The following is a 21422-nucleotide window of genomic DNA, read 5'->3' as shown; positions in this document are numbered from 1 at the left end:
CTTCCATACGCCGGTGTCCGCGCAACCACCACCCTCCTTGCTCATCTCATCTCTGCAACCGCACTGGTCGGGCTTCAATTTGCTGCTAACAGGTTTGTAAGATCCTAGCTGTAAAGGGATTAGCGGGGGGGGAAAAAAAAAAAAAGAGCAGATCTCAAGGCAGCTTAACACACACAGAAAGAGCTCGAGGTTAAATGCAGCATCTGAGTACAAGCTGGAAAAGGGAGCTGAGCACCAGGCTCCTCCGAAAACAGGCCACCAGATTTGCCCTCTCGCTAGAGCCGGCGCTTTGAACATACATTAAGTGGCTATCAGATGTCCCCAACAGCCACGCCAATCAAGCTGCAAGCAGGGATAATTGCTAATGAATGTTCCCTACGCTGTTTTCACCATCCCTTGTTTCTTTTCACCGTCCCTCGTCTCCCATCGCCATCTCATCATCACCAGAAATAGCAGCAGGGCTGCCCAGCCTCCCCACTCCGCAGCCCACAGCCAAAGAGCAAAGCAGGGGACAAGCCAGCTCGGAGCCAGCAGAGACACAAACCCACCTTCCCTGACATTTGAGAGAAAAAAAAAAAAAACACACTGCTGGTTTTTTTTTTTTTCCCCACACCAATCTGTTGAAGTAAATATTTTTTTCCCTGATTTGGGTGAAGTCTGCAGCGGGATGCAGGGGCCGTGCAGGCTTGCCTCCCGTCACTGCTAACAGAGCGGGGTTCAGGTCCCTCCGCTCGTCCCAATTCCATCTCAGCAGGGGGAAAAATAAAAAGAAAACATGTAGAAGGGCTGTCCCGAGCCCCTCAATTTCTTCACCCCTCCCTGATCAGCTGCATTCACTTGAACCCGAGCGCCGTGAACCGAAGGCAGGGGAATCGAAAGAGCCAAAGGAAAACATGCCAGGGGGGAGCCAAACCATCACTAACGAGATGAGCTCTGCTCCGCTGCATCCGAGGCAGGAACAAAGGCACCGCGTGCAACAGAGCAGCGGCTCTGCGCAGCACAAAGCCAAAACGCTCCCCGGCAGCTTCGTTAGAGACCTTTCAAGAGCATCTTTCGCTCTTATTAAGGTCTGCGGACACAAAAGGAGACAAGCAAACGCAGCGCAAACCGAATGCTGAACGCGGGGTGGGAACAGCCGGGGCGTTTTAAGCACAGGCTGACCTACAGAGCCCTGCAATGCAGCCTGAGCTCTCCTCCACGCTTCTTGCCCGTCAAGTGCGGACCGCCCGGCCCCGGCACACATCCTGGTTAGCCAAAGCGCGGCAGAGAACTGCACGCTGGAACCTGTAGTCCCTTCGGCAGGGTCGCCACCATCCTCTCCATCTCACGGCTGCCAGGGGCGGCCTCGGGGCGTTGGCACCAAACAGCGAGGAGGTGGTTGAGATGTTCTGCAAGGTTAATAATGGAAAGGGTTGAATCATTTTCCTGGCGTGCCTCCTCCTTGAACAACAGGGGAAATACAGCTCGCTCTGCCAGGCAGCGCCAGGCCAGGACACCAGCTCCAGCCCTCATTTCCCTGCTGCTCTCTAAGAGCTTTGAAATAAAAGAGGCAGCGCTGGAAAGCAACGCTGTCTGGAAAGAATAAAAGCAAGCAGAGCCCATGTGTTGGCAAGAGATCTCACCGTAAAATGCATTCAAAGGGGGAAAAAAAAAAAATCTTGGCGGAGACGGCGTCCCCTCCGAAAGAGCAGGGCTGCTGTAACCAGCAGGGGCAATAAATCAGCTCTCCCCAGCAGGCAGAAACACGCACTGGGCTCTTCCCCGGGCGTTACGAGAAGCCCCTTGGCCACACGCAAGGGAGGGGAGCGGGATGGGCGGCATCCCCCTGGGAGCTGGGCGCAACTTCCTTCACCCCGTTTTCTTGGTGATTTGTGGGAAAGGCGGATCTGCTCTTCTTTCACGCCTCATAAGCTTCATAGCTGTCAGACTAAAGTAACAGGTAATTAACTACTAAACAGCCATTTTCTTCTCCTCTCCGGAGGGAAATTGCTCACCATCCAGCTAGAAAATGTTTCTTTAGTGGTTTGCAAAGGGGAAAAAGAAAGTCGGGAGTTTCTGGCAGGCGACGGGGGTGCTGCAGCCAAGGAGGGGCATTCGCAGCGATGCCTGTCACACAAGCACATGGAAGCAAGAGAAGCCAAGCCATCAAAAATACGAGAGATGATGCTTATCCGGTTGTGGGTGTTGCAAGCTCCCCAATTCCAGTTGGGCCACCACCAGCAGTAACACCGGTACCTGCCTGCAGACACCTCGCAGATCTGCCTGGGTACAGGTGCAGCCAAAACTGCTCCAGCGCTGGAAGCTCAGTTACGGGCTCTGTGATCTGTCTGCAGGCTGGAGTTATTTAGTATCAAGAGAAAAAAAAATCCCACCCTTCTCACAGTCTGCAGGACCGGCCTTCAAGAACTGCTGTGCCCAAGCTGCATCCATCCTTGTCGCTTTTCCAAGGAGAGCGGTCTTGAAGCATCGTTTCCCCATCTGTTGTTCCAACAGGGGTAGTCTCCACCACCCCGTTACAAGGATGTTCACTTTTGGGGATTATCTAGCCAAGCCTCCTAACCCAGCCTTCACCCTGAAGTGCTCCAGGGGACGTTCATCCAGAGGTGACACCCAGCTGGCAACAGGAGCCATCACCTGAGCCAGGAGATCCAGGTTTGCTGCTGCTGTGTCATCTCCTCCTGAGTCAGGCCCTCAGTTTCAGAAAGAGCTTGCAGAGCACCCGGTGCCTCACTGCGAGGTTTGATCTCTCTCATGGCACGGTCTTACATCACACTTTCAGCCTTGAGTGTGTTTTCAAGAATCATCTTTTAAGGACCCGTTTGCTCCCTCTGCCTTAGCATGGGCCGACCAGGATTTTGGCACATGAGGAACATAACGTTTTCCTAAACAGAAATCCCAAAGCAGATGCAACTTTCTAGAAACGCCAAATTTTCTAGCCTGAGGCAGAACCATCCAGCACCGCAGCCTTGTGAACATGCACCTGAGGAACAGCACGCACTGCTCTTGGCCACAGAGGACCATGGAGATGCAGAGGAACCGCTCCGCAGAGGCTGGGTTAGAAGAGGGATACGCGCTGACGTTCAGCCCGGATCAACAGAACAGGGAAAAAGGAAAAAAAAAAAAAGCAGGATCGCAAAGAAACACAAACAAAAGCCATCAGCCAAACTTTTGTTTGAAAGCCTGTCAGGTCTAGACTGCAACGTGTGAGGAAGGAACAGCTCGAAACCACAGCTGCTAATGGTTATGGATTTGGCAATCAAAATGTCTTTGTTAAAAAAAAATAAAAAAAAAAACTTAACTGCCTTACTATTGAGGTTACAAACCGCAGCCTTGATGCATTGTTGCAGTCAACATCCTCCCTGCTGTTTTTGAGAGCTTACATCTGCTGCTGGCAGATCATGTGCTGGCGTAGGCTCCCTTCACGAGGATGCGCAAGGAATTCTGCTAGCCTGCCTTCCTTTCCTCTTCTTCCCACAATGATGCCAGTCAGTCCTTGCCTGCTCTGCCCCTCGCATGCTTAGCTGGTACGCAACCAGATCCAGACGCGGCAGGCTGGGATCACCGCAGGATCCTTCTCCCGGCCGGTCGGATCCATCTGGTGGGTGTTCTCCAGCCTCCAGCCTGGCTCTCGTCGTGTTCCTACACCACAAGCTGTACTTTGATTCAAAGGGCAGGGGAAGCAATTAAAACGTAATAAGTAATAACAGGACTTTGAAATGCAGATTTAATATTCAAACCCGTGCTGGTGCACTCTGCTTTTCAAACGCTGAGTGGTTACGGTCTGCAGGGAGACCTGGAGGTCTCAGAGGTGCCGGCAACCACACGGCACGCTGCACCCCACCCGCTCTCCTTGAACCGACGTCGCAGGACCTACAGCCACCACCACCCTCCTGCGGCTCAAATCCCAGCCCAGAAAACACCCGCCCATGGTAAACCCTATGAGCAGTGCGAGAAGGGCTCGAGATGTTTATAGACCGGCTGACGGCTGGCGGGGGAAACTGGGTGGACTCGGAAAATATTCGGTAGTGCACCAGGCTCAGCTGAAAGAGCCGTTTTCATCCTCCTGTGCCAAGGGACAGTGGAGGCAGGGCTAACCTCAGCTGCAATGCAGCCCCACTGCCTGTGCTGTCAGACGAGACCTGGCAAGGAGGAGGAAAGAGGCAATGGGGAGGGAGGGGAAACCAGGCCACCTGCTTCTGGCTCAAGCAGCTCACGGTGCCTGCACCCTGCTAGATACAGTCAGACAGCTTCAATCAGCTTCATAAAGTCCTTTCATAAATCAGAGCTGCAAAGCAATGGGGTAAAATGGCACAGCTGAGCGCAGCAGGTGACGGAGATCTGCTGAATTTTGAAAAAAACCCTAACTTCAGCGACCACAGCCCTGCGCAGATAAGGCTTCCGTGTCCCTGCCCTGGTTTACTTCGCAGCTGGCACTCCCCGCACTGACCCTTGCTGCTACTCCCCGAGGAGGCATGACGCCGACGGCTGCTTCCAGCTATTGATTCAATCCCACCAACGTGCTGGGATTTCTCACGGCCCAACGTGCAGCAGGACCAGGATATGCATCTGAGCGACCGGTCTGTTCGGTTATGAAATCGATGACACGCCAATGAAGGCTGAAGCAAGCGTCGTCCTTGGGCACTCGTACATTTACCACAGGGGTTACGCTCTGTAGCTGCCAGTTCCTCCGTCATTTGGGGCCACCACCTAAAGGGTGGTCACGGCTCAACCCGGTGGAGCTACAACCGGACAGCGAGGGTGTGGGGCACCTGAGCAGCAGCCAGGCTGGAGGTCAATTTTATCTAACCTTTGGTTTCAGGATTAAATAAAAACCAACCACCAAGAAGGCGGCAAGTATCAGTAACCACATCTGAAAGGAGAAAAAAAAACATCCCACATCACTGACTAGTTTGCTGAAATGGTAGCAGAGGCTAAGTCCACAGTCATCATTAATTAAGTCATATGCTTCAGCCTTGGCTTCGTTTTTTCCCTAGGGTCTAGGAAACCAGAGGAGAGGGCAAGCTAGCCTCTATCATTCGATTTCTTTGGCATGTTAATGCATTCCTAAATTAATCATCATCAAGTGACAATCTCTCCTTCATCTTAACAGACTGAGCAGTGGCCTCAGTAAACCTGCTGGCTTATGCAAGGCAGCTGGAGCCTTACAAGAGTCTCTGATGAAAACCAAACCACTTCACATAAGGAAAAACTCCCCCATCTCTTACAGTCTATAATCCAAACCAGCTGCATGCCTGCTCTGCTCCTGGAACCACGAACCGGGTGGGGGGGTTATGCGGTGAGAAACCAAATAAAGAGATGCATCACCCGTAGGTCCCTGCAAGCCAGACTAATGCCTAATGCCTCTTGATCTGGCATCAGGCTACACGTGAAAGACAAATTCAGCTTAGAAGAATCCAGGGACCTCTAAAGTTCAAAGGCCTTTTGTTGGTCACAATCACTACCAGTCACCTAGACTGCTGCAGAAGGAAATACATCTGATCCAGCCTTCAAAACCCTGCTCCAAATCATCTGTTGGTAGAGGTGCAATAATTAAGCCTCAAAAACGAGAAGGCAAACACCCCGTTGGTGGGGGGGGTGAGCGATGGTGCCAGGACAGCCACAGCATTACACAAACGAGCATTTGTCTCGCTGGGAGCCTGCGCTAGGAAACCTTTACTTTGGGGAGAAGGTCCTCGTAAAAAGTCTCCACGTATTTATACTGTCCCTCAAAGCAGACGTCAGTGTATATGTTTGTGTTTCCCCCTCCCATGAACTTCTTTCTTAGGAAAATATTACCAGCAGGCTATTGTTCCTTTCTTTGGCGATGATCTAAACAGGCACCTTCTGGAGCCTCAATAAAGAAAATTTCTCCTTTCTTCACTCCTGTTTGAGAATTTCAAGCAAGTCCTGTACGCGTGGCACCCAAGTCTGTCTTTTTTTTTGCTGTTACTTTCACCCGGGAGGGAGGAGGAGGGCAAGAGATTAAACACACATTTCCTGAGAGGGAAAGATGGAGCCTATTTAAATGATAGTTTCAATCTCGTGGCACAAAAATAGCTTAGATGTGTTCCCTTGTGCAGATTTAGGACACTAAGTGATCAGCTAGAAATGAAAAATAAACACTTTACTCCCGTCAAACGTAATTACCCAATATTTCAACCCCAGATAATAGCCACATCTAGGTATCGGCGTGCGTGCACGCTTGCATTCCAAATAAGTCCAAACACACCTATCAACTACTAAAATAGCAGCAACGGAAATGTTCTTTTTCCACTTAAAGTAATAGTCTCTCAGATCAAAGTCATTAGCAAAATGAACACGGACTTCAGAGCACATTAAAATGGCATAAATGTAAATAGTTCCCTGCTTGCTTTAGACTCCTGCCAAGCCCTGCCTGCACCCTCCCGTGTTTCCCCAGCGAGCGCTGCTGAAGTCACCGACACCTCACGCAGGAAAAGAAAGGCAGCTCCTTGCGCTGCTCGAGGTGTCGGTGACGTCAACCCCGGAGCAAGGAAAAGCCGTCGTCAACACTCAGAGCTCAACAGGGAGGGAAAAAAAGTTTCCAGGTCACCTTTAGCACCGAAAAGCGTAACAAAGGGATCATTCTGGTCTCGACCGAGGCTTTTTGGGTGGCTGCCACGAAGAGAAGGAAATGAGCCCAGAACGCGCTCCGAGGAGGTGTAAGATGTGCAAAGCTCAACTGGAAATACTGAGATTTAAGAGCCACGCGCAGGGAGCTCCTGGCACCAGCCAACCGCCCGCCCTCAGCAGCGGGACCGAATTCAGAAAGCAGCTTTTGCTTCAGTCCCCTGAGAACAAAGCGAGTTACACTTGATCCCTGGGGTCGACCTTCCTACCTGATAATAACTTCTGCACCTAGAGCAGCTTCAATCCAAAGATCACAGCTTTGAGCAGTAAAAGCAGGCGCATATAGCCTCTGACAGGGAAGCGCTGCTTTATTTTACACGTGGGAAAGAGACACAAAGGAACATGTTTAACTAGTTCACGCAATACGTAGCACAACTGGGATTAGGACAATGTCATCTGAAATTATACTGATTTTAATCACAAGGACATCTCTGCTGTGCTCTTCCTCTGCTCCCTGCCAGCTACTGGATGCAAGATCCTGTTCCGTCACCATTTCTCACGCCACCCTGCAGATCTGCAAACCACTTCAGCAGTGTCAACCGGTCTTCAAACACTGCACATAGGGCAGAGCTGCAAGACTGACCCCTCCGAAGGGGTTACGCAAGGCCAGGCTTGCACATCCAGTAACAATGCGCATAAATAACCAGCCCCTAATAATAACGCAAGCTCTCAGGGCAGGGACTTGGTCTGAGTCTGCTGGTGCAGCATCCAGCGAAACGGGACATCGTTGCTTGATTTTGGTTTTTGAGCACAAGTGTAAAAAAAATATTAAAGAGGATAATGATAGAAAAATACCAGCAGGGTGCCACTAACATCTTCATTAGCAACCTGAGAGAGGATGCAAACAGCAAGGAAATTAAATCTGCAGACAGTACTAAATAGGGAGAGGATGACAGCATCAAAAAGACGGAGAAATAATAGAAAATATGCAGGAGGGACAGACCAGGAAGACTCTCCCTTGCCTATGGGAACAAATGGTCACAAGAGTCAAAGCAAACTTCCGCAGCTGCTGAAGAAGGCAGGGCCACCATCAAAAGACAGTGAGCACGACAGGGAACTGTTTCATCTTCGGGCAGTGGGTATAATCTGCAACTGTGGCTTGCCCTGCACTTGTGAAAGGATTCCTTCCGGAAAATGCCAAAGCTCCAAATGCAAGTTGGTGAAGAGACGTGCGAGACAAAGCACAGCGCCCGAGAAGAGCCCTGCGGTGGCTTAATCTCCGAGACGTCTCTGCTGCTGCATCAGATCACCTTACCTGCTAATATACTGCAGATCTTTAGAAAATATTCAATGTTTTTTGTACGCCATAAGTGGTGAAAACACATCACCTTCCTTTCCCTCTCCCCCCACAAGCGAGGAGGAGTCTTTGTACACCCAGGAATGGCTGGATTACACTGCTGACAAGTGGCTTTGCTGATGAACCTGGGCTGAATCATCAGCGTGAGCAACAGGGATTTCCTACTCCCAGCAAGATCCAACTCGGATTTCTGAGCTGGCATGGCACGCTTTTTCATCTTGCTAGTATTCGCAATTAAATTATCTCTCAGCTTCCTTCAGCTGCGCTTGTGGCTCATGATAGTCAACAAAAACACACGTTTCCTCATCAACCAGCTTCAGAAGGATGCTCAGACCTCTGAATTCAATCTTACAAGCTAGGATAATGAACACTGCATTAAGCAAGCCTGGGGAAAAAAATGGACAAAACCACTGTAAAAAGGCAACAAAACTATTATAAGTAGTTTGTAATGTGGGAGCAGCAAAAAGCCAGGGAGATATAAATCGGGAAGCGCCGTGGCAACATGGCATCGAGAAGAGAGCTAAATCTCTTGCCTATAGGTCTGGTGAAAGTGCTGCAGTACTTTTCCTCCAGCGACTCTTTGGCTGAGTGGTGCCAGCAAACTGGGAGGAATTTCTAGAGAACACAGCTAATTGTGAGGCTCCTCTATGGGCAGATTAAAGCTCGTTACCTACAGCTCCATTTCCCAATTGTCAGAAACTGTCACAGCTGTTTTACAAATGCCTGAAGAACATATCCACAAAGGAAGAGGAGGTAGTACTTGTGAGAGACCAGGCCATATTTTCCCACCATGTTACAGACAGCAGAAGAAGGATGAGAATCTCCATTTAAGACCAAACCGCGAATCAGTGGAGGATGGAGACAAAAAGCCCTATACTGACCCCAGTGTCCTGTCCTCTTCTCTCTCCAAAGGCTTGTACCCATACAAGGCCAAACACTCCTGCAGATTTCCTTGTATTCCAGTCCCAAAGCTCCCTCTGCTGCCCATATTCCAACCTCTCCCCATTCCATCCGCAACAGAGAAGAGAGACAATCTCATCAGAAATATTCTCTTCATCCCTAGTTTCCGGGCATTTTTCTCTGCTGAAAAACCTCACAGGGTTTGGGAAATCCAGAAAAGCGCTTCATGAGAAACAGCCCCGACTGCTGATGTCTCTCCAACTCTTCATGGCGAGAAGATGCCCATCAGCTTGGTGTGTCCTCTTCCTCCTCTGTCCAGAGGAATCCATTTACTCCATCTCACAAGACGGTCTTGGTTCGTTATCAAGCCCTACATGGTCTGGTGATTCCCATCACAGCAAAACTGGCTTGTGAAAAACGGGCAGTGAACAGACGTGAAATGGCATCAGGAACAGTCATGCTCTGCCTGGTACTAAGCGCAGGCTCTGTAAGTTAATAAAACACACCCCGAGGAAAGTCGCTGCTCCAGATTGTGGGCACGGAGTCAGTCACAGCATCAGACTCAGACCTCAGGAGGTCTCTGGTCCAACCTCCCGATCAAAGCAAGGTCGACATTGAATTCAGGCGAGGTTGCTCACGGCTTTGTCCTGTCAGGTCTTGAAAATCTTCCCGGGTGGAGACTGCACAAGCCCTCTGGGCAGTGCCTGCTCCAGTGCTCGACTGTTCTTGTGGGGAATTTTTTTTCTTACATCACACTGAAACCTGCCCTTTCAATTTATAACCCTTGTCTCTCATCCTCCTCCCGTATACATCAGTAAGAGCCTTGCTCTGTCTCTCTATAATATGTAATATTCACCTTTCTCCAGTTATCAGGGTCTTCTCCTGATCTCCAACTCCCTCAGCACATCTGGATGCATACCATCAGCACCCATGGACTTGTACGGGTTGAAATTTCTCAGGAGATTCCTGCTTCAATCTTCCTTCCCTACAGGTTAGCACTCTCCTCCTTGAAGCCTGCCTCTGGGCACAAGATCTCTGGGAGATCTTGCTGGTGAAGCCTGAGGTCAGGAAGATCTCGGTACCTCAACTTTATCTGCGTCCCTGGACTCCAAATCACCTGTGTCATTCAGAAAAGGGCCACTTAAATGTCCTTTGACTCCCTTGGGAGTCTTAATGCGCTGTAATCTCCATCTGTCCCTCCCTCCCTGTACGTAGAGGCCCTAGATGTCCTCTTCTCTGCAGGGTCTCCGTGGAGACCCTGCGGCTCTCCTGCCCACCCCCCTTGGTGGGAGGGTCCTCACCTCCTCCCGCAGCTCCTTCTCCTGGTGACTCCGTGCCCCAAGCAGAGCACAACTCCCACAGTGGGAGACCACTGTGACCTCAAGCTCCAGGAAGAAGCACCAGAAGTCACAGCAGCTACGGACCTCAGTGGTTCTGCTTGGGCCTGGCTACCCTCTCCTGTACCAGAGCAGTTGATCTCACTGGTACCACAGGGCCAGGGACAAGGTTCCATGGCACATCACCAGGACTGCTGCACAGTTTTCCATGTTACCACTCTGTCTAGAGTTTCCAGCTCCCTTCATGTCCTCTACCACACAAATCACTGCAATAACTGCAAAGTTTCTGCTGGCTGTGCTCAGGGAGTTGTTCGCTGCCTTCCAGAAACAGCCAAACAGGTACTTGACCCCTCCCAATCCAGAGTCCTCCCTGAGACAGGAAAACCAGCACAGTTACACCCAAAGACAGCAAAATATTGCTGCCTGGCTGGGCAAAACTTGAAGAAATTCTTTCTATTACAACCCCAAGAAGTTTCTTTAGGAGCAATGATCAGCGTTTTAGAAGCCCTACCTAGGTAAAATGTAAGCTCCCAAGTTTGCAAAATGAGGAAGAAAATGAGAAATGCAACATTACTGCATTGTAGGTTCCTGTCTTTCACAGTCCAGCACAGCCACAGTGTCCTGGTGCATATCCACCCATGTAGCCAAGGGAAACAGTCGCAGTCATGAGCCCTTGCAGCATGGTCTCTCCAGCTAGCTCTGCTTTAATTAAACAGGTGTGAGTCCTTATTGAAAACCATTTCAGAGTATGTGAGCAACTAGTTTCAACCAAACTACCTCACTGCCAGAGAGGCTGCTGATGGATTTAGTCTGTACTAGCCACCACTCCCTTCCGTCACTACCGAAATGCATTTTCTCGGTACATCCTCTTCCTACCCATACCAGACTGCGTAGTCTTTTTTCAACACAAGTCTAAAACTCAAATCGATGTCTTCTCTACAGCATCTCACTACTTTAAAAGTATGGTGGCTAATACAAGCTCGTAAAGGTGTGTTTGCTGCACTCACCTGCTCATTAAACTGCTCTTGCGATAAACAATCGGTCACATCCACACAGCCTAGGAGGCATCCTGGTGGATAATCGCTCGGAAATTCCACATCTGCATGGAAAGAAATCTCTCTTTAGGGGAAGGCTCACATCCTCACACATATAGCTGGGCTTTTCTAACGCCCAGGCACCTTTCCCTCCAACCACGTGCTCCTTTCTGAAGCACAAGAAAACACACAGCAATTTTAACACCCTGTCGTTCTCTTTCCAGCTCAGGATCTTCACGACAGGACTAAGGTGGGGAGATTTAATTGCATATACAACTTTCCCTGCTTAGCTTCTGACAAAGGAACATATAGTGCAGGAAGAGCTCCTTGCCCTGATGAGGGAGCAGACAATCCCTCCGCATGACACTTAAGCTGGCTGACGTGCAGGAGCACCGCACAAGCAGCCAGGCAGTACAGCCACCAGCCTCCTCCTGCCCACGTGAGAGCACAACATCTTCCTGAGAACCTGCAGCTTTTCAGCCCTGATTTCCACAAGGTCAGAATACACGAAAAGCCTTTCACATCACTGTAAACAGACTGAAGCACGACACGCACACAAGCACACACTCAATAGCTTGTTGCTTTAGCCCAGAATAAAATGAGGTCCTTTGCTGTCAAAAGCTATCACAGAAGTCGGGTTTAATTTGATAGTGCTTGTGCTTCGAGCACGCAACCAGCTGAAGGATGGAGTTAGTCTGCCACCATACCCATCCAGCTGATGAGGTGTAGAAAGGCTGAAGAGAATTTCAAGAACAGAAGGTTAAAAAATGAAGCAGTAATAACTGCTCAGCAGAGAGGCCTTTCTGACACTGGTCATTATGTGGCTCAGTGTACCAAATAATACAAAGATCCAAGGAGAGAAGTTCACCTTTCTGGAGCAGCATTCTGTACGTGGTCTCCAGTTCAGAGATTTCCTGAGGGGAAGGTCTTTTAGCAGTAGCTGCAATCCATAACCGCCCTCTATGAGATGTGTACCAGGTCCTGCCCTCCACCCTGGAGAACAAAGGAGAATTTAGGGCTTAAATTTCAGCAGAAGTCACCCACACGGACAGACTTTTCAATTGAACGTTTCGCTAAGTAATTCCCGCTGCTAAGCTTTGCCCTGACTATTTAAACTCAAGCAATGTGTCGGCACCACAGAGAAAAGCTGAGACAGGCAAGAAATAACGCCACAAGCAGAGCATGTCCTCACTGCTTTAGAGTGACAGCAGAAAAGGACATCAATCCCCTGCGAGTAGAGCAGTATGTCGGACACGTGTGTAGGACAATCTGCTCATATAATTCCCTTAAAGCTCAAAAAGTTACGCACAGTAAGCATGCAATCTAGGGAGCAATAAAGGACCACACATCCGTATGAAGCGGTCATTAGCTGCAGCTCTCGGGGATCCCAGCATGGGTACTAGGCATCAATGGTGCAGCTGCCTCGGAGCAGCTGACAGCATCCCCGGGCCACCTGGATGCAGAACCCAGGCATGCTAAGATTTACAGGATCTTTAGCTTGGGAAGTGAAAAAGCTTTGCTCTCTAAAATGAGAAATTCTGTGAAGGAAAAAAAAAAAAAGCTAAAGAAGATTCTTTGTTCTGTATTAGTGGTAAAAAGGTGAATTAACATGTCAGCGGTGCTGTGCTGAAGGAGCTTCCCTCTGTAACCTGATTCCTAGCCCAGAGAGGGAAGGTGGTGGCAAGGGGTGTGTGCCTGTGCTTGTTTTGAGGGTTTGTTTAAACAAAGCCTGGTGCCACTGCTAGCTTCTTTATGATGGGCAAAAAGACCAGAACATATTTCACATTTTCAGCTTATTTACCTTTCAAATTCCAGAAAGGTACGCCCTGACAAAAGTGCAAAAATCTCAGCCTCACTTTGTTTTACCCACTGTGAAGAAACCTTCCAGATTAGCTACTCATATGACAAACAGATTCACCGGCTTCTGAAACCATGAGTACAGTGGATGAGGAAGCATGGCTTCCCAACCTGGAGCTACCAGCTATCAGTCACTGTACACAGCAAGCGAGTCCACAGAGGTCCCTGGAGGAAAACAACTTCCCATCCCACCTATAAAGCAAGAGCTGAGCAGGAGGCCTCACAGTTTAGGCCCCCCCTGTACCTTTTTATTCCTCTTACGAGCAAGGAAGCCCAAGGCTGGTGCAGGCTGAGGCACCAACCATCATCTGAGATCTCCTGCAACTCTCGATCCTGAATCCGCAACCTGTTCCGCTCGGAGCCAGACTCATTTCCAGTATCCATGGAATGGATGGCTTTCCTGTGCGGGAGCAAACCAGTTTGGTCCACCCACTTCAGAGTGTTCAAAAGAGACAAGAAAAAGGTTAGCACCTCTCTAGGAACAATGCATATCATGGGCAAATCCTATTTGGAGTTTTCTTTAATTTAAGGACAGAGGTATTACTCTTCCTGGGATCACCCTTCCTTCCCTGCAAGCTCGCTGCGTTAGCTCCCTGCTTACACACAATACTTGGGCAGGAGGCAAAGCAAGGTCATGCTCCACTCCGTGCAGCTCTCCTTTCCATGCATCACAGCTAAACTATAGACATAAAGAATAAATCTACCTGCTGGTGTTTCAGAGCATTTGCAGGAAGATAAAGATTTCAAAGCATATTCACAGCCATCAACACTCAAAACTGGGAATCATCCAACCTCCAACTACTCAGCATGTGCCAAGCATTCCACAACTGAAGTGGCACTGGAAGATAGAGATTATGCCCTTTGGAAACCAGAAATCCGGCAGAAAATACTTCATAAATGAGCTGAAAAAGTGACACAGACTTAGGCTGGCTCTCAGAAATTTTTTCAAGTTCCTGAAAAGGAGGCAGGAGACTAAAACTCAGAAAAACCAACCTCCCAAGAGCAGGGAACAGAGCGAGGCATTGGCAAACATTTTCTGTCCCCAAGTCAGATGGCTAATGAGGATCTCAGGGGTAGGAGATCCTAAGTTCCTGAAAAGGAGGCAGGAGACAAACTCAGAAAAACCAACCTTCCAAGAGCAGGGAACAGAGCAAGGCATTGGCAAACCTTTACTGTCCCCAACTCAGATGGCTAATGAGGATCTCTCAGACACAGGGTAGGAGAGAGACACTGCAGACGTACTAGAATTCACAGTTCCTAAGCTCAACTCTCCCAAAGTTAGTCATTACCCTGGTACAGATCACTCAACCCATACTGACCAAAGGAGCAGGCTGAAGAAGACGGGGATTCACTAAAACACCAGAACTCAGAGTCGTCTTTGCTTCTGGGCTCCCAGCTGGCTTGCTCAGCATGCCACAATTAATGGCTTCAATGGTTTCATCCAGTCTGCAAGCACAAACAAGAAGCATGAAAATTCCCTGCCTCTCCCTGACAACGTCTCCCTTCTCCTCACACAAACATTTCGGACCCAAAGCATTCTTCTACCACCTCCCCCAGCTAAACCATGTCCTTGCTAGGTTCAATGATGAACAGTCACTCTCATCTACCACAGAAACTCAGCCTGCAACACCTCTTTCCAGGGCAGCTTTAACAGACGCATCAGCTGCTGAAACCCCGTGCAAGCCTCGCACGATTGGCTTTGGAGGGGGTCTCAGCAGAGTCGCGCTGAAAGAGATGACATGCTGCAAGGCAAAAAGACCCTCAAGGAAGAAAAGAACACAAAACTGCATCCTAGTGTCGGAAGTGTCCTTCAAGGGAACGGCTGGCTCAGCTTTCTTTAGCTGGCAAACCCCTATCCGTGACGGTTTTCACCTCCCTGCTCTCGGGCAGCCTTGGTGCTGCCATTCTCACTCACTTGCTATGGTATTCAGCCATGCTGCTGTCTTCCTCCAGGATCTGCCGGCCAGCAAAGTCGATGGTGACTTTCCTGGAGAGTCGAGAGGCATGACGCAGCTCCCGCAGTTCCTGCTCTCTCTTCTGGAGGGCCTCCCTTTCCTGCTTGGAGAGCCACTGGTTGGAGTCCGTGGCAAAGTAATCTGATTCATCGTCAATGACCTGGGTTCGACGCACGCTGGTGAGAAACAACCGTAATGACAGAAGATGAGCACAGTGAGACAGTGACACAGCACCGCCCACCCCAAACCTGGAAGTGTCCAAGGCCAGGCTGGATGAGGCTTGGAGCAACCTGGTCTAGTGGAAGGTGTCCCTGCCCATGGCAGGGGGGTTGGAACTAGATGATCTTTAAGGTCCCTCCCAACCCAAACCATTCTAGGATTCTATGAAACCTGCCTTCCTACCTGCTCCTTTCTGCCCTCTCTGGAGAGCTGGACCACCAGGGACACACAGCAAGGACATCCAAACAGGACCCATTCGAGGGGTTCACTCTTGTTCCACCAAACGCCAACGTTAAGGTGTCTCCAGCTACAGCCCAGGTTTTAGAGGGAACTCTAACATTTCTGTTAAAGGCAGCTCAGCCTGCGAGATAATTTACATTATTTCACAACACTCTCACAGCCAGTATCTTACCTTGTCCTGTCAAATTCCAACAACTTGTCTTTGTGTTTCACAGCCATCTCCAGGCCCGCTTTGAGTCTAGCTTCTTGCCGAGGCAGTAAGTCTTTGCTTATAGCATCCAAATTCCCCGAACCTTCGGCACCTGAAATAGAAAATAAATCACAGCTCAATAGTCAGGGACGAGCCTGTTGTTTAAAGACCACTCCTGGTGGGACCAGCTGCAGAAACACCCCCTAAAACAAATGCCATTCAAGGAGTCAAAAGAAGAATCTTGCACCAAGATCAGCACCTTTCCAAGCCAGGTTCAAGGCACGATTTTCCTCCTAGCCCCTTTCACAGACTCCTTCCTCCAAAGAGGAGGAAGCATTTCAGTACTACAGCGACAACATGTAGGTAGTGTTTAGGGAGAAGGCCTTGGTCTTTGATTTGGTTTCACCCTTCCCTGACAGTTAGTGCAGTCCAAAGGGCACCCATCACCCACCACAGGCCTTGAGTCCCCTCCTAGAAGCCACATTCTCTCCTTAGTGTTGCCACCTCCACAGAGAGACTCTTGGTCATGAGAGATCCCTGACAGGTGCTAGTTATGCACAGAGCAAGCCTTCTGTCTGCTGCTGCGTGAGCCCCTCGCAAATGAAATCCTCCCCCCGCACACCTCAGCAGGTTTGCAAACCAGCTACCATTGGAGACAGAGGAATCTATTCCCAGCAACAACCTCTTCCTTCTTACCATTTCTGGCAAGGAGACAAACACCAAACAAACAAACAAAAGGGAGGGGAAAAAGGGTGTGAATCAAAGCCACAATGGAACAAACCAATGTATTTCACAGAAAACATCACGCAGGCCGATGCCTTTATTTCAGGGAAACAAAAAAGCCTGTATTTGCCTGTCACTGCTTATCCACATTTTTTCACCCCCGAGACAGACAGCTATCCGCATTTCAGCTTTCACCTGCACAGACAGTGCACAAAGCAAGACCTTGGCAGGGGCAGCAGGAAGGACCGGTAAAATGGGTAAGAAAAGGGGATCCTGAAGTACATCAAGAACTCTACAGAAAGATTATAAACAGACCAACTCTGTAATTAGCTGTTATTCCCAAGGACTTACAGGACCTCCTGCCATCTCAGCAGCACTAAAGAGAAGTTGACACTGAGCCCCAGAGTAAATATTTCCCCAGTTCTTCAGCAAAGTGTATTTTTCAACCAAGAACACTGTGACCTTGGCTATATTTCAGCTAAACTCAAACAAACATCCCCATAATGCACAGGTCTTTGCTGGGAGACTGGGTACATATTTCTTCTTGCTTTCCTTGGCTCTGTTCCTATTTTTAGCTTCCAAGATAAGCGTTAGACAAGAAGAATCATTAGAAAATATTAACCACCACCTCTCTAGACCCAGCAAATCAGCAGCACTTCATCTTCCACAGCACACATTCTACATGAGACTTATCCTAATTTTCAAGGACTGTTACAATGATCCAGTTCATGTGATTGATTCAGGAAGGCCCAACGAGCAGCCTCGGGGCTCTGGGTAAGGACATCCTACACTGCTGTTAGACACTCATAGTTATCACCTCTGCTGAAGTCCACAAATGCTGCCGAGCACTTGCAGAGAGGATACAAGGAGCCAAGTTCCCAGCCATCCTTGTAATGCCCACCACAGACACCGAGCAGCAACGGCGACAAGAGGCTCAGTAAAGTCTGAAGCAACTGAAGTTCACAAACTGTCCTGGCAATTTACACCCCACAGAGACATTCAGGTGCCAGCTCAAGAGAAAGAATTACCTTTAGACTTTGCCAGCGATTCTTTATAATTTGGATGAATGGATCTAGACAATCTACACACCAGGACACACACACACTCATTCCTACACAAGACCAAGGCCACTGTAACACAGTGAGGCAGAGGAGGGCTCCTGCTGTTGAACAACTGATCAGGTGTGTTATATTACAGGTATGTCATTGCTGCTGACCTGCCATGAGCTTCTTCAGCAACTTCTGGCTCTTGTTCGAGTCCCGCTGAAGAATATCCTGCTCTTCTTTAGTGCACACCTGAGGATAGAAAAAAGAAAAAGACTTAGGAAGGACATCACGTGCTTTACCAGTTTCAGATCCTTGGACAGTAGCTCAAAGCATGCTGTTTAAAATGGCTAAGACAGTCCACACCTCCTTTCTTCTGGTGTTATTTACACGGGGAGAATCCTAAAAGCTCGTTCTTCACTAAAAGCAATCCATGAGAAACGTAGACCCTGGTCTTTCTTGGTTCCACGGGTGGGCACACTGCTAGGCAATCTCAAAGAGTGAGAAATGCACTCAGAACCTCCGCAAGCAGATGAACAATGCTTAACACAGAGGTGTGCTCTCTCTGTTGGCCACTTGGGAGTTAAACAGATCTTTAAAAATAGCAATCAGGTTGATTTAAAACATTTTCCCATCCAACCAATATCTTCCTCCACCACAACAAACCTGAAGTTAACTTTACTGATTCTGTAGTCATTAACTTGCCACCCTTCTCCAAAAGGTGCCCTGTCAACCAAACACAGGGTGTTGCAGGCATGGCAAATGGTGGATACAGCACGAGTGCCGAAGAAAAGTCAGCACGCTGGCCCTGGCCATGTCTCCTGCCCCTTACAAGGTTACCAGGGCTGTGCCTAGGATGGGGCTGAAGCCTTGCACACACGTCAGGCCCTAGTGTGAGGCACCAGCCAGCCACAGGAGACTGTCATGAATCAGGCAGGCTCCAAAATGATGTAAATTATGAGGGAAACCTCACTGCTCTCTGATGCGGCACATCATAAAAGAAACACTAAGTGACTTAAAGCCACAACAGTTCTTCCCCTAGAAGGGGACAGAACAGGTTCTTTCCTGCACAGCTTTAGAGCCTGCAGAACTTTGCTAGAGGAACTTTGATCTGAGGATAACTCAGCCCCATGCCATTTCAAAGCCCTGAGCAAACAACATCACATTCAAGCACAGCAAATACAAACCACCTCACTACTAACCAGAGCACCACAGAACAAGCAGGGCCCAGAGCCCTCCTGCTCACAGACGATGCGCCCACAAACCAAGCAGTTGTTGATGAGCTTGTGCTTCTGGCCCAGGCACTCACAGCTGTGACGTCCAGGGATGAGGACAGCCAGCTTGTCTTGCCCCTCCTTCGTATACAAGCTGACATATTTGGGTTTCTTCTTAGACGAATTGCTACTGCTGCTGACTCCACTGCTGTTCTCCTGTGCCTGAGGAGTGAAAAAATAAGCAAACTGTACTCACGCTGCAATACCAACAGCAAAGAGAAAGCACCGAGCCTCAAACAGCCTGGGGAGACTCTGACAAGCATTATTCTGCCTGACTGGAAGGAAACTTAGACTGGACCCAGGATTCAATGGAAAGACACGCTTAGGCCTGCCAAAAAAGGTCCAAGGAAATTAACAAAACAAAACATAAGGATGTTGCAGATCCACTTGATGTTTGCTGCCTCTGGAAGATAAATCTGCTTGGGTCTAGACGGTAGGCATGCTGTCACTCGTCCAGACCTTCGTTATCAACTCACGGGTATTTGACAGGTTCAAACAGCAGTTCAGCTACTCCCAGATTTATTTTCAAGGGCTATTTAGGTTATAGCAACCCTCTGTTTGTAACTATGAAGTCCTCTGTGTGCCTACCCTGGAAACAGAGGTGCTGGTGGCAGCAGAACCTCTTCATTCGTGGCCAGTTCACCACCCAGCATTTTTCCACCCAGCACAGCCAACTGAACAGAGATTTTCCATACACTGCATGTCCAGGTATTTAGCTGTAAGTTAAATTCTTCTGCTCATTTCATGACTTGGTGTCAGTGCTTCTATGATTCACTTCTAGTTTCAATCAAGGACTCCATATCTAAGCTTTGGGTCAGGACAAAGTAGAAAAACCCAGATCAGAAACAAAGCAAGATATTTTAAGTGATGGTTGGATTCATAATCTAGTACTAGAATTCTCTGTTTTCTCCCTCAGACCTCACACCTTGTTCAAAGACACAAAGGGTTCCTCCTCCCACCTGACATCTCCAGCAGGTACCAGCTGAGAATTGTTGAGAAGTTAATTGCAGGAATTAATTACAGCACAGAAATCATTCGGGGAGAATAGAACAAAGCCAACTGGTACCATTCCTCTGGCAATACTCAAAAACATACGCTTAGAGCACACTCCAGGCACAAACCTGTCTTGTAACACTAGAGGAGACTGGTTTCATCCATGAATTGCGTGCCAGCCGTGACCAAGAATGACTGGGTCTTAGTACCCTTATCTATTGCAGCAAGCAGACTCCAAAATAAACGTGCTCTCTGGCCTTCAGCTGGCATATCTGTGATACACTTGAAAATCCTCTTGCAGCTCAAGTGCATGTTTTCTTTGCCTCTCCTCTCCACAGCCTCTCTCGACGTTAGAAAAGAGGATTTCTCAAAAACCCTTTCCCAGAAAGCCTCGTTTCATCCACTGCAGAACAAGCCACTTTCTCTGCCTGCTGCACGCTAGTGGATGGCTCCCGCTCCTCGACCCACACCTCAGCTAGCACTCCTTCCACATCCCACATCCTCCCACACTGCTTTTCTCAGAGACAGTGTCGTGCTGTGGCACTGGGACACCTCGTCTTGACTCTTCTTACCCACTCGCGAGAGCAGCAGGCTTAGTGACATGCAGATGCAGCAAACGCGTGCCTTACAGGGGCTGTGCTGTATGTCAGACAAGACAGAGTTTTTGCAGGGGGAGGCAACGCTTATTAGACCCCGTGACGTAGCTAGGAAACACAAACACACTTTCAGGTATGCTTCATCAGGCCCCGATACCAAAGGATTAGTATTTCTGAAAGCTTATTTCCTCTTTCCAGTCGCATCTGTTGTCAGTGTTTGGTATCGCCTTTCCCCGCGGCCCAGGTTCACAGCGTGCCCTCAACACCCAGCCTCGTGTACCAGACACACTCACCTTGGCCAGGTCGAGGGGGGTTTTTACCTCCTCCACGTGTGCACTTGGCTCAGCGTACGCAGGCGTCTCCTGCTTGTTCCTTCCTTTGCGTTTACCCTTTTTCGCTTGGTCTCCAGCCCGAGGCGCTTCTGAAGTCTCTGAAAGTGTGCATAAGCACAAAGAAAGGCCGGGTAACTACCAGCAGGAGAAGGATGTCCTTGAACTCTTGGTGAATGAAAACTGGCTTTACGCCGTCGCGGCGCACAGAAACAGGACCAGTCAAGGGCATTCACGGCATGTAATTGTTTATAAACTGACTGAGACAAGCTTATTTGAGACTTCAGTTCCTTCCATCCCATACCACTCACCATCCTTTCTCCGATACGTCGGCAAAGGCTCGGATGGCAGCTGGGAGGATTTCCGCCACCTGGCCAGCAGTTCTTCTACAAACTGACTCTTCTTCCCGTCAGTCCCCTGGATGAGGTCAACGACGTACTCCCGGATCTCGTCTTCGTTTGTTATTGACAAGATGTACCTGCAAGAAGACAGGATTGGGGAAAAATGGGTAAGGGGGCTTTTGTTCTGAGGAAACCAACGGTCTAATCATAAACTAATGCAAGGAGGGCAGCTTAGCTCTCCCCTTCAGATCAGGTTTCTGCAAAGACTACAGTAAGAAATGAGTTTATGAGTCCCACTTTGAGACAGGCACTGTGGGAAATCACTTGTGGCTGTTTCACCGGAAAAAAAACAAAGGTAAATGACCTTCCTCCCCCTGTTCCGGCACAGAGTAACATCCCCTTCTGCCAAACACTAAAAAATCCACCCCAAAACTCCAGTCCCCACC

The 21422-nt window shown here is 49.1% G+C and overlaps 1 protein-coding gene across 1 annotated transcript in view; it reads right to left on the bottom strand.

Annotated features, from left to right (window-relative positions):
• TRIP4 (thyroid hormone receptor interactor 4) overlaps positions 1-21113 on the bottom strand; it is a gene marked incomplete at its 5' end in the record, with an annotated part of 30649 nt that extends 9536 nt beyond the window's left edge. Inside the window, 10 exons of the mRNA XM_010158765.1 lie at positions 11190-11281; positions 12085-12209; positions 13318-13505; positions 14393-14519; positions 14989-15204; positions 15660-15789; positions 17617-17695; positions 18646-18879; positions 20600-20736; positions 20947-21113. Coding sequence (XP_010157067.1) covers positions 11190-11281; positions 12085-12209; positions 13318-13505; positions 14393-14519; positions 14989-15204; positions 15660-15789; positions 17617-17695; positions 18646-18879; positions 20600-20736; positions 20947-21113 — 1495 coding nt within the window. The remainder of the gene's footprint in view (positions 1-11189; positions 11282-12084; positions 12210-13317; positions 13506-14392; positions 14520-14988; positions 15205-15659; positions 15790-17616; positions 17696-18645; positions 18880-20599; positions 20737-20946) is intronic.
• Between the last annotated feature and the right edge of the window lie 309 nt (positions 21114-21422).

The sequence above is a fragment of the Eurypyga helias genome, unplaced genomic scaffold, assembly GCF_000690775.1.
Source record: "Eurypyga helias isolate BGI_N326 unplaced genomic scaffold, ASM69077v1 scaffold8459, whole genome shotgun sequence".
Classification (NCBI taxonomy): Eukaryota; Metazoa; Chordata; class Aves; order Eurypygiformes; family Eurypygidae; genus Eurypyga; species Eurypyga helias.
This window is presented reverse-complemented; position numbering and strand designations above follow the sequence as displayed.